The 12,714-nt window shown below is 37.9% G+C and overlaps 1 protein-coding gene across 3 annotated transcripts in view; it reads left to right on the top strand.

Annotated features, from left to right (window-relative positions):
- The window catches only part of RBMS1 (RNA binding motif single stranded interacting protein 1), a 95,826-nt gene that overhangs the window by 68,039 nt on the left and 15,073 nt on the right, over positions 1-12,714 (top strand). For all 3 annotated transcript variants that reach the window (XM_075711422.1, XM_075711421.1, XM_075711424.1), the window contains exons 5-6: positions 737-894; positions 4,199-4,278. In XM_075711422.1, coding sequence (XP_075567537.1) covers positions 737-894; positions 4,199-4,278 — 238 coding nt within the window. The remainder of the gene's footprint in view (positions 1-736; positions 895-4,198; positions 4,279-12,714) is intronic.

The raw sequence follows: 12,714 nt of genomic DNA, 5'->3' as shown, positions 1-12,714 counted from the left end.
CAGCCTAAGGTCAAGGGAGTGGCAAAGACGTGACTACATTTGTCTCCTCCATAATCGGTTATCTCCTGGCTGCCCTGCTCTGTCATTTTGTCTCTTTCTAGAGAAAGTTTTTGGAATACTTTTGTATTCTGTGAATGCATAATGTAAAAGTTTGATGGAAAACTCAAACACGTTCATGTGTAGGAGAAGACGACAGTGTCGCACTCACTTCTGTGTGTATCAGCCTATTCTTGTGGTAATATTTTGGCAATGTACATACTCTTAAATGCATTGCCTCTTTTTTCCCTTTATTATTTTCAAATTGTCTTCCAATCTTTTATCTTTTTAATTTATGTCTGGCTCTTTTTTTTAGCTTTTTTCACCAGTCTTGTATTTCCTTGTCTGCTAATTTCTTTCCTTGATCTTGTTTTTGCCTTTTTTCTCCCCCCACCCCCCCAAAAAAAAATCTGAAACATGAAGTTGTAATACGGACTATAAACTGGTCAATTATTCACCTTTATCTCCACTTAAAAATGTCATTGTCAGCAGTAATAGGAGGAGGGGAGCTTTTCTTAGGAATGCTGTATACAGTGACAGAAGATGGAGGTCACTCATACTAGGGAAGAGCGGCCTTTAGAAAGGGGTCTGAGAAGTAAAAATCTCTACCAAGAGTTATATGTAATTTTTGTTCTATTTTATATTCAAAGTGTCTTTCCAGTGGCAACAACAATAACAATTGTTTTTAATTCGCTTTCAGCAACAAGAACAAGATCCGACTAACTTATACATTTCCAATTTGCCGCTTTCAATGGATGAGCAGGAGCTTGAGAACATGCTTAAACCGTTTGGGGCGGTTATCTCTACGAGGATACTGCGGGACTCAAGTGGGACAAGCCGTGGTGTTGGCTTTGCAAGGTACTTCAGTGGTTATAGTCATGCTGGCAGCTTTTTTGCTTTTTTTTTTTTTTTTAATTAAAAAGGCAGGAATAGGAGGAAAAGGCAGAAATTATTGAAAGTGATCAAGCTTTTAAAGAAAAAGGAGATCTAGGTGGAGATACCAGCAGAGTTTTCTTAATTCTTCCTTTGGTAAAGCAAATATGGCTGTGTCTCATCTCGCTTAGATGACTAAATCTGATTCTATTGCTCTTACTGGACAACTATCTAGAGTAAGAGTTCACTCTCTACCACTTCCTCCTCTTCTCTGTACTTCTCCTTTCTCCTCTATCCCTGAACCAGTCAGTAAGAGTTATGCAGTGCTTCACAGAAACTTCTGTGACACTTCTGGCTTTTGAGGCTTGAATTCAAGACAGGAGATCATAAGGAAGAACCCTGCGCGGCACCACCCACCCACCCCACCCCCCTCTTTTTTTTTTTTTTTTCTTTCTTCATTAGTTCATTCCTCTGAGAAAATTGACTCATCATTGCCCTTTGAACGTCAGCCCTTTTGAATTTTCTGGCCCATTAACATGTTGTCATCTGAGAAAGAAAATATTTTTATTCACTTAGAGTAAATCTCAGCCTAAAATATTTGACAGCTTGGTCAAATACCTCTCCCAAATCAACAAGAAGAAATATGTTCCATAAATTAGCAGATACCTCCCAAATATTCTGTCCATGTGAGTCTTACTTTTTCTCTAGTTAATCCGGTTATTTGTTCTGGGGTCTCTTCATCAAAGCCTTTTCTGTGCCTTTCTAATATTTCTCTCTCTCTCAATAAGCCTACTTTAAACCTGGTATGGCAATCAGAATTTGGAGGCTTTAGATTGGAGATTTCTATCATCAAAAATAGGGGTATGCTTTGAGCAAAGAATTGGGATTCTCAAAATATGTTGTACAATCTCTGTCAGCAGTCAGATTCCAGTAATTCAGATGTTCAGCCAATATTACAATAGCTCTGTATTTGAGCAAATAGCATAATCTAAAATTAGTGAACAGAAAAGAACTGAACAAATCATATCTCCTGATGAAGCCAAAATTTTTAGGCATTGGTTTCCCTGTTGAGTTGGCTATGGGCAGTTCACAGCACTGCGATTTTTATTTTTATGGTTTTTAAAACACCCCCTGTCCCACCCCACCCCCCATTTATTTGCTTGGCAGACTGCCCAGTTTCAAGAAGATACAACAAAGGAACAAATTAGAATCAATGGGATGATACTCCTTTATTTAAGAGTGCAAAACCAGCAAGTATGGTTTCTACCAAAATTTCCTGTCCCCTTTAAAAAAATCAATAAGGATTTGTAATATTTTTGGTGTAAATTTAATTGGGCACTTTCATTTCATTCATACACTTGTATTTTTTTTCATATAAGCATATGCATAAGTATTTGAGTGTGAACTCCATACAAGCATGCACAGAATGTGTGTATGTGTTTTTTGGATGACATACAAAGCAATATATATCCAAAAGTTATATTTGCTAATTTTGAAAAATGATGGTACTTGCTTAAATGCAGCTTTCACTTTTTGGTACTATGAAGGGCACAATCCAGTAACACCCAAGCTAAAATTCAGTAGGCATTATGAATTTATTCAGTCTTTTCTCCTTAAACTTGCTTACCAACTCTATCTTGAATCAGTGGTATTTTAGGAATGCTTTTATTCTAATATAGCCAGAAGAGTTTTAGAATTGTATGTAAAAGCCCAAAAGACTTGTGTGTATCCAAAGCCTCGCTGATATTGAAGACACTAAAAGAGATTAGTTTTAAAGTAAGTATTTTCTCAATAGGTTCTGTATTATACTTTGTGTTTTATATGTATACATAAAAGTGAAGTTATTTTTAAATACATATTTTTTATTCACATACATATACATAATTTATAGAATAAGCTGTTGCAGTTATATCTAATCAGAATTTCTCCCCTTCTGCAAGGTAGGTATTAGAACATTTTTGGATAAATAGTAGTTAAAGTTCAAATTGTCCAAGAAACATGTAGATATTAAATAAAGATTTTAACTTCTTGCCTTTGGGAGCATTTTATTAGGTTAATAAGGCGTAATATATTTTATCAAGTCCAGACTTGAGTCTGAAACTAAATTATATTGTTTGTTTCATGTGAGACAAAAAAATTAGGTTTCTTTGATGTAGATCCAACAATCCAGAACTTCTGAAAATTTTCTAGAAGGTATTTTTGAAACCATGAAGAAAATTTCTTGTTCAGTCTGGCATTTTGATGATTTTACTTGTTGTCTATGATTGTATTTCGTCGGCCTGTGCAGAAAGGCTATCAGAATTAAAAAGGTGCCAAGACTTAGTAATTCTTAGTACTGCTTCTTTGCTGCTGAGGCCATTGGCCTATTTTATGGATCTGAATTACAGAATTTAATGAACAAATGAAAATCTCTGTTCAACATTATCCAAATATCATCTTGCAGATGACTGCAAAATATATTCTTCTTTTCAAATAAATTTTGTTATACTTGCATGTTTCGGTCATCTGTTGCAACTTAGTCCGAGCTGGCAGTTAGGACCGACACATCTACATTGCAAATGTAAGGATGTAGCTGCAACCTACAGAGCCACTCCCAGACTGGCACTAGCTCACCAGTAGTCCACCCAGTCTATTAAGTCTAGTTTTGACAACATAAGTGCACAAACCTGTTCAGGATGCTGGGTAAATTCTCAGCAGCTATCACAGCTATTCTGTCATTGGTTTCTATTTTGAAGGTAACTTGGAGACAATTAAGTAAGAGACAGGTACATCATTTCGTTGGGTTGATATGTATAAGCTAAAAGCTGTAAAGGCAGTTTGGGTTATGTGGTCAGGCATGTTCTTATTTGAGTTTATTACTCTTAAACTGTACAGACACTTCAGAATTCTCTATCGAAAGTGGCATTAGCATTTGTTATATGTATCATGGACACTAAGGATTCAGTTATGAATGCTTGTGGATCAGTCTTTCTGCTTCCTTCAAGACAGCGTAGGTACGTTGTACTAGAGCTGTCCAAGCTATGTTCTGCCTAATTACTGAGTAAATAAGGATATTGTATTTGCAGTTTGGCATTGACTTTGGCCTCAGAGTGCGTAAAATGTTAACTGAGTTTAGTTTTACCTTTCTGAAGTTGTGTGTTCTTAGAAAACATCCTCTCTGTTGCTCACACATGGAAAAGCAAGCCACAAAAGCAAAGTGAGAAAAAGCAAGACATATGCTTAAAAAAATCACAAACATGGGAATCTGGATGAGTGTTTAATTTATGTAAATTATTCTTTATTTTCTTAGAATGGAGTCAACAGAAAAATGTGAAGCAGTGATTGCTCATTTTAATGGAAAATTCATAAAGACACCAGCAGGAGTTTCTGGTATGTTGCATATATTTCTAACGATATATGAATGGGTTACTGCTTACATAGTGGAAGCCTGTTACGCTGATTGTTGTATCTGGCTTCTCATTCAGAGGCAGGCTTATTAAAATTAAACTGTGTCTTGTTGGATGACTGTAATACTTGCTCACTTGGAACACAATATATCACTCTTCTACTGTAAACCTTTTCTAGGAATCTAGTAGTGTTCTCTCCTAGCAGGCAGATAAGCAGCTAAAATGCCTTAAGCCAGCTATGCGCAAATTTACATCCCACATAATCCCAGTTGAAGTCAGGAGGCAAGTATGTGTTGTATGTGTATCAGAACAGAATTTGGCTGATTGTCCGTGGACAATTTTTTTTGAGAGGCAAAAAATGGACTACTTTTGCCATCTGTTGGTGATTTTTCCAAAGTAATTTTCAAAAAAAAAAGATTTGATTAGAGAAAAATAGATTCTGCAGCAGTGCCTTAATGCCAGGCACTTTCATTCATTGGGGAGCTGTGACTCTCAAGTCAAAGTAGTCTTTGAGGTTCTTCAGGAAGATAGAGAGAGGTCAACAAAGAGTGCTACTTCTAGAAATGTTGTGCAAGGCAAAATGCAGAGAAGCTACATAGTGCAATTTTGTTGTCACACCAAGTTCCGCATCAGTTTGCTTGCTTTGTCAGCACTGTTTCTAAGAGACAAAATGTGTATTCCATAAATACTTAAAAATGAGGGAAGGAAATTCAGAGCGGCAGAGTAAAATAAAAAGAAAAGAGGACAATAAAGGAGGAAAGAATACATGACTGACATTCCAGGCAGCTTTTGGTAACCATTTTATTGAGAATCCTAAGTGGGAATTTTTACAAATTACATTGTTGATGTGGTTGCTGAATCCACCTTTATCCCGCTGCTGAAATGTTCTCTGCAGCCAGACCCTGACACTGAGGAGGAGGAGGAAAGCAGCCCTCGGCAGGCAGACAAGAATGTGGCTTGTTTAGTAAAACTACATACATGCCTCATCCCTGAAAGTTTACTCCAGTTTGAGGCAGTCTGTGCTGCGGTAGGAATGGAAAGCTGCTTCAGAGCACAGGAAACCACTCCCTTCACCAACACTAATCTAACGCGGGGTTTTTACTTCCCTGGCTTGGATTTTGCAGACCCTTTGCATTGGGATTGATTGCTGAGATTATTTAGTTAAAACTTTGTTATACATAGGGGCTATAACATTTACTTTTCTATTTCGTATATTTAGCAATCTGTGTTTTACGAGATGGAAAATCCCTTTAGGGGCAAGGAGGTCATGGAACGATTTTCTCTGAATGCTGACTGTGCTCTGATCCACCCTCTGTGATTAGTTTTATAGTGCTGCTATGGCTTGGACATAATTAAGAGCAAAAAGTATGGAGAAGCTAAGAGTTTAAATTAACATATAGGCATTCCTATTCAGTTGGAGCCAGTAAAAAAAAGGTAACAGAACCTCTTATTGGTGCTTTTTAGTTTGCTCATTTTTATTTTCTCTTCTATTATCCCGTTCTCAATGAACGAGCCGTCAAGCATGTCATTGCTAATCATGCTCTGTCTCTGGTGGGTCTTTGCTGAAGCTGGAGTTGCACCCTTACATGATCAGGTTCAAACAGGTAGAAATAAAAAGTTGCTGCATGGAATTGTAAGAACGATTTCTGCAGTGTGAAATATTTACCAGGAAAGTGTGATTAATTAGGGACAAGAAATTTGCACAGAACTGGTGATTGTCAGAAAGTGGAAACTAAAGATGGGTCTCAAGATGTAATCCACCTCATGAACTTTAACCTCTAATGCTTACTTGGCAAAGTAGTCACCTAGGCTCTCTGTCTAAAATACGTAAAGAAGCATACACCTCCAGAGACTGATGTATCTTTGCTGTCAGCTGTCCTTGCGGTTACAATGAGTGTCCAGATGAGTCGCTTGGAAATAGATAACTCTAAATGTCTGAAAGTCAGTTAAGTGAGATGAGTCGCACCCTCCATGACGCTGAAAGATGCAACAGGTAAGTAGGCGCATAAGGGAGTTGTGAGAACCTTGTTTATTAAAGACTCTCAATTTTGTTGTATAGGATACAGTTCCAACTCTACTTCTCCATGCTGGTGCTGTGAAGTTGTATTGCTCCTTGGAAAGGTTTTTATGGAGTTCAAGTTCTTCTGGAGTTCCTTACCACATTGCAAGCACGTGTCCAATAATGCAGTCTTATTAGAGGATGCAGCTTATGCATAATAATATGCTGCAGTCTGCCAAAAAGTGGGGCAGAGTCATGGGGCAACTGTGTCTTGGACTACCTGCACAGAGAAAAGTGCATGTAGTGGGAAAGCTCTTGGACAAACAAAGGTTGGGAAAATGTTTTGAAATAGATTAGCATCCTTCAGGGCTATAGGGCAGCAAGTTCAAATACATGCAAAATAAAATTATAGAACTGGAACTATGTTTAAATTAAAACATTGTGTCCTAGAAACTTGGCTAAAATCAGCAAAGGGAGCTGGCTATAAAAACACTGTTATCAGGATGAGGAGGGTAGGAGAGACGGGCCTGTAAATGAAATAGGTGTGGGAGGAAGAACATCTGTTCAACAAAAACATGCTTTCATAATGCGGCTTTGTTATTGTAACAGAGTTTGGGTTTAAATGGAAGAATGGGTTAAACACAGTTATAGGAAGCATGGGTGAAACCTCCTCTGGAGCATGAGAAGACAGAACAGAAAAACCTCTATGCGTCTGAGAGGGCCAAGGGTAGAACAGGGCGGTCACAAAAGCGTGAACTGTAGAATTGAGTGAGTGACTGGGCGCTGATGATACTGAGCAAGCTGAACCCCAATGTAACAAGCTATTCAGGCTTTGTTACCCTGCTCCATGTTAGCTTAATGAAACATATTCAGTATTTAGTGTGTCCTTGGTTGTCTTCATTCAGGAAGAAGGAAGGTTAGGTCAGAGCAATTTCAAATGCCACGCAAGTTGGTATAATCCTAAAACTCCTAGGAGTGGTGTATTAGTTTTACCATTTGTTCTAGTTGGGATTTGTACTTGTGTTGTGCAAATTATTGTAATAGTTTGTTCTGTCTTACGGACTATGACTTTCTGTCCATTTCTCTCAGGACTTTGATTGTTATATTTCATTCTCTTCTCAACTGTATGTTTATTACATGATTGCTATAATCTTGAATAACTTCTGCATTTAGTTCTACTTTTCTCTGTAAGAATTAGTGTTTTCAGTGAATAATGTGATATTTAAAGCTTTTCTATTCCCCTGTGAAATGTGAACCTCATGATGTGAATTGGAGGAAACCGAGACTAGAGTAGTGTAAGGAGCCAGGACACAGAAGATGAGTAGCGAGGACAGAGCAGCATACTTAGCCTCCCTCCCCTAAAGATGATACTTAATGTTCAGTGTCTTTTTGCCTTGTGTTGGACCCATAACAATTGTAGAAAGGATCTGCTGGGCAAAATCACAAAAGGCATCTCCTCCCTATCACAGCAGCATGTAGCTGCATGATCATACATGAGAATAATTATATAAATAATTACATAAAGCACCTGTGCTGTAGAAAACGTAAGGTATGTATAAGTCTGAGTGTATTTGTCTCTTACATTTAAAGTGAAAAATATAGCAGTTAAAAAGTTACAAAAGTGTTATGCCTGTTGTATAGGCTCTATGGATTATTTAATACTTCTTTTACTGAAAAATAACTTAGGTGATTTTATTTTAGTGGGTGTAAGATAGACAGCATTTTTGCTGAGCAGCCCATACCATTTTTGCTTCAGGAATGGTGGGTTATGGTGATGACCCAAAAATCATAGGTTATCCATGACCCACCCTCCTCTTCCGAACTAGTAAAGATATTGGTCACTCAGATTCTGGTTTAGGGAGGAAATAGAAGATAGGTGTGAGAACCCTGCTCCTGCCTGTGCTCTTGACTGTAGACTAGGAAGAGGTCCACCAGGTGTGGTAGACACTACTGTTTGAAATGATTCTGGTCTTGGATGTCTTTCTAGTACAGGAGAGGAGTGAAAATGGAGCCTTGAAGTAGTTATCTTGTGGCAGTAATTTCTGAGCTTTTTTAATTTGCTTACCTTGACAAAACATCCAGCACTGCAGATCTCTGTATACTGAATTTAAGCTGTTTGACCATAAACTCGCATTTCTTAGTTATCTTTCACAGATCCTTCAGAAACAATCCATGAACCACTGCTAAAGGGTGTCAAGAGGTCACAGTGCTGGTGTTATCCCTGATTGTCACACTGAAGGCAGAGGAACCAAGATTTTACCCATTAGATCAAAGATTAGAAGCTTTTACTGCTCTAATTCTTATAGTTTGTAATTACTGCTTAGCTTTAAGAAGCAACATTGGAATAGAAAAGAAAAATACTGCTTAAAACAACTCCAAATATACTCCTGTGACAAATTATTAAACCCTGTGTAAATTATTAAAGAAACGTAACCCTGAGCACGGTGTTTAAATGAAGATTAGAATGGTGAAGAGCATATATTTCATTTCTCTTTAAACATATAAAGCTACTAAGATCTTGGGTTGCACAACTGCTTTTTTGACTCCCACGGCTTTTGGCAAGTTTCTAGCTGTACAGGCTTGCTCTATTATTAAAGTGATGTTTTAATGTCAGAACTCATTAGTCCTATATGCTATGTCACTAGAAGATGCACTTTAGTTGAAAACTGATTAAAAGAATAGTATTTTAAAACTATTTTGTTGTATTTTTTAGTATCTGAAAGCAGGGTTTATTGAAAAGTTGATAAAACCAGCCATGTGAAGTCAAGGGTGTAAACACAAAGTCCAACACCAGAAGATCAATTTTGTTCTTGCATTTATAGTATCACCTAGTATGTATTTGGGTAGACATTGAAGAAACGAAGACTGAACTCTAATGTACACACGTTCACAACGTGTGTTTGGCAAGTATTTACTCTCTGGACTAATACTTCATTCACGTCTTTCTTCCGTAAAAACATTAGCCCTAGAGGAGGGTAATTCAGGGCAGGAGGAGATAGTCAGCACTTTTCACAGCCAGGTTTTAAAGCACTGACCTGCTGTTAAAGCGCAGCAGAGCTCACAGTTACAGGACACCTCCATGGCAGCAGCTCAACAGGCATCTACAAACCATTGAGAGCCTCTGTTGGTTTTCATTAAGTGTCAGTAGAGTGGGTATTTTAAACATGGTGTCTTAGCTGCAGAAGCATAAATCCACTGTAACTCATAGCCTTTTACATCAGCTATCTCTTAGCTGTGAATGCAACTCTGAATATTTATACTGTGCCTCTCTGTCTTGCACATACAGACAAGTTACTGAATGATTAATGATCCCCTTCATCACTGGGCCTGCACACTTCCCAACAATTAAACAATAAAAATGGCTCTCCCTTCCTTCCTGGACCACGAAAAAGATTGCTTGACTGGTCTGTAGGGCTTGTTGGAGTTTTTAATTTATATCTATCTATCTATTATATACATGTTTGTATGTGCGCGAGAGAGAATATTTTATGTATTTGTGAAAAATATGAGGAAAGCTAAGCTGAAGAAATAAATTTCAGATTTAATTTTGAAGAGAGTAAGGGCTATGTTCATTCCTTGGTGGGAGGGGGATCAATAGATCATACTTGGCTCCCGTGAAGGTTTATCTCCTTCTCATGACCCTCCCTCTGTTGACCATCCGTCATTGTGTTCTTGAAGCAATGAATGCAGTAGTACTCGGGTTATGTGTATGGAAAAGCAGCCAAAAACTGCAGTTAGGCTTTCAGTTGCAACAGTCCCCACTATCAGCATTCAGTTCTTGGACTGGAATCAGGGAAGGCAAATGGCATAGAGCCTTCTCACAGCGTTAGCGGTATTAAATACATGGTCTGCTTCATTTTTTTTAACACAAGTTGGAGCTTTCACAGAATTTGGCTTTGTTTATGGACACAGTGAGGAGCAAGAGAAGCTGGAAGGTCAGAAAAGCAAGGGTTCCCGTGACCAGATCTGTGTTCAGTAAGATGGAGCACCAGTGTCTGGCAAATCACAAGTTAATGCCTTTTTAAATTTTTTTTTTTTTCATTGCTCCAGGTTTTGGATATTACATATGCAAGTCCAATACACATGGATAATTCTTCTTCCATTTTTTTCTTCATCTTTAAATTTATCAGGAGAGTGTTTCCAGTGCTCCACAGAAGATATTTCATCATTTAAAATTTAGCTGTTTTCAGTTATCTACTGACAAAAAAAGTCATATTTATTCTTAAAATAGATTTTTATGAACATTTTATTCAAACAGTTGGACATGCTTACTCTGACTTAAAAAAAATGATCTTTGTCTTGAGACGATGGGAGATGTAAGCACAAATAACGCTTTCAGAAAAGTTTTGTACAGTTCACTATGGGGATTTTTAATGAAAGCATAATGCAGCTTTAAATAAAGTACTTGCTACCTGTGAGTGCTATAATACAGAATTACAGGGCTAGAAACCTTTAGGTATTTTCTGATGTCTTTATAAGCCATTCTCATGCCAGTTTCTTTTGATTTCATCCAAAAATTTATAGTGTGTATTTTGGAAGTCACACATGCTTCCCACAATACTAGATGGTTTGAAATAATTTATAAGTAGCCAGAGATACTCAACTTGCGGAAGAGCTTTTTTTCATTTAAGGCAATTAACTTCAGTATTTGGATCTCAGCTCTCCCTTTCTGATGGATTTTTTTTTTTCATTCACTGTGTAAAATCAGAGTCAAAATTATTTCAGACCAGAACCTGACAATTTTAACCATGTTGAGTAACATCTTCTGAGATTAACTCTTTTTATGTCAACAGAACTGTATGTGGATTAAAATGCTGCGTGATATGACCAAGGTTATTGGGACCTGGCTTTTATGACTTACCCATCAGCATATTGATATAGTAATTTTCTGCCCACATATGCCAAGATAGAAGTTTTTTCTCATAGTAGAAGACCCCAAAGCAAAACTCAGTTCCGGGAATGCCAAAAATCCCCTCAGAAATGCAAGATTTTGAAGGCAATGTTCTCCAGTTTCTGTCTCCTACTTTATGGTTTCTATTCATTTTCTTGAACCTTTCCTCCACTGTCCATGGGACTACAATACTCCAAACCTTTCCCTGGTTTATTTTATGATTATAGGGTTTTAATTACCATTTTCTGTAACATATAATACATTTTAAATTAATTCAGTTGTCATGTTTAGTACTGAAGTGTGACTCTCTGATATTAAAGTTATTTGCTGAATAATAGCGCACAGGTACGAGAGGTACAAGTCTCTGACGGATGTGTGGTCAGTGTTGGAGATGAGACAGGGAAGCACATACCAGCTCTGTCTCCTAGTCCGTCCATCTTTATTTATAGAGAAAGCTGTCAAAAACGTATCATAGAGGAAGTGGCTATTTTCCCAGCAGAACCAGAGCTAGTGTTTTAGGTATGCCATACACCCAAAGCCAGTGGTGACTTGGCCTTCAGTGTTAGTTTTGTGCCGATGGTTTAAAAGTCAGGCTGTCTGCCAGGTTGTAAGTCTCCGAGGCGTTCAGTACCAATCATCTTTTGTAAACGCAGACAGAGTCAAGAGCACATCAGCGCTGGCCATGGTTATACTAATAGATTTTGTTGTGTGATACATATGTGCTAAAATTTTTCTTGGGGTTGGTTTTTTGCGGGTGGCCCTCCCACCCTGTGTGTTTACTCTACATTTGGAAACTTGCGTGTTTTCAGATCCAGCCGTGTCTCATGCAGGTGTTTCCAAACAGCGAATGACTGCAGGAGTGTCATGGTAAAGCTTATAGACAGCTCATGTGTCAGGAATTACTGGCATAGAAGTGATCACATCCAAGTCATAACAGTGCTTCCACCCTGTGATTAGGAAGGGTGTGGTGTGATGTAGCAGAGTTGTGCTTCAGCCATAGGTACTCAGAAACTATTACAGTTTAAGCTAGTAATAGGGAAAGAATGCTATGCAAATTTTTCTTTTTCATTGCTTGAATTTTGACATTAGAAATTGAAGTCACAGTCAGAATTATGTTATGCAGAAAATTAAAAAAAAAAAAATAGCGATACCATTTCATGACAGTATGCAAACAACAAGATAAAAGAAGAACCTTGAAGAATTTGTTTGCATTGTGTGCTTTTTATAGAGTAGAGATAAAAAGGGAATGAGCAGTTGTAGCATTTTTTTCAGTGCAAGGTGGCAGGAGATAAAGGTGCCCACTCCACCCTGCCGGTTAGAGTAAGTGGAAGTACTGTGCCAGCTCTTCTGACTGTTCTGGATGAGCAGAGCAGTTTAAGTTTTGGGACTTTACTGAAACCTCCGAGGGGTGGGGGGAACATATTAAAAGGCCTTTGGCCAGATTTATTCTCCACCCTCCTTAGATGTACCTCCTAAGAGGCAAAGCTCAGAATTCATGTGGCAGTTCTCATTCATCCCCAGACCAACAG

This window comes from Pelecanus crispus, chromosome 5 (assembly GCF_030463565.1).
Source record: "Pelecanus crispus isolate bPelCri1 chromosome 5, bPelCri1.pri, whole genome shotgun sequence".
NCBI lineage: Eukaryota > Metazoa > Chordata > Aves > Pelecaniformes > Pelecanidae > Pelecanus > Pelecanus crispus.
The sequence above is the reverse complement of the archived record's forward strand: the minus strand, read 5'-3'. Positions and strand labels throughout refer to the sequence as shown.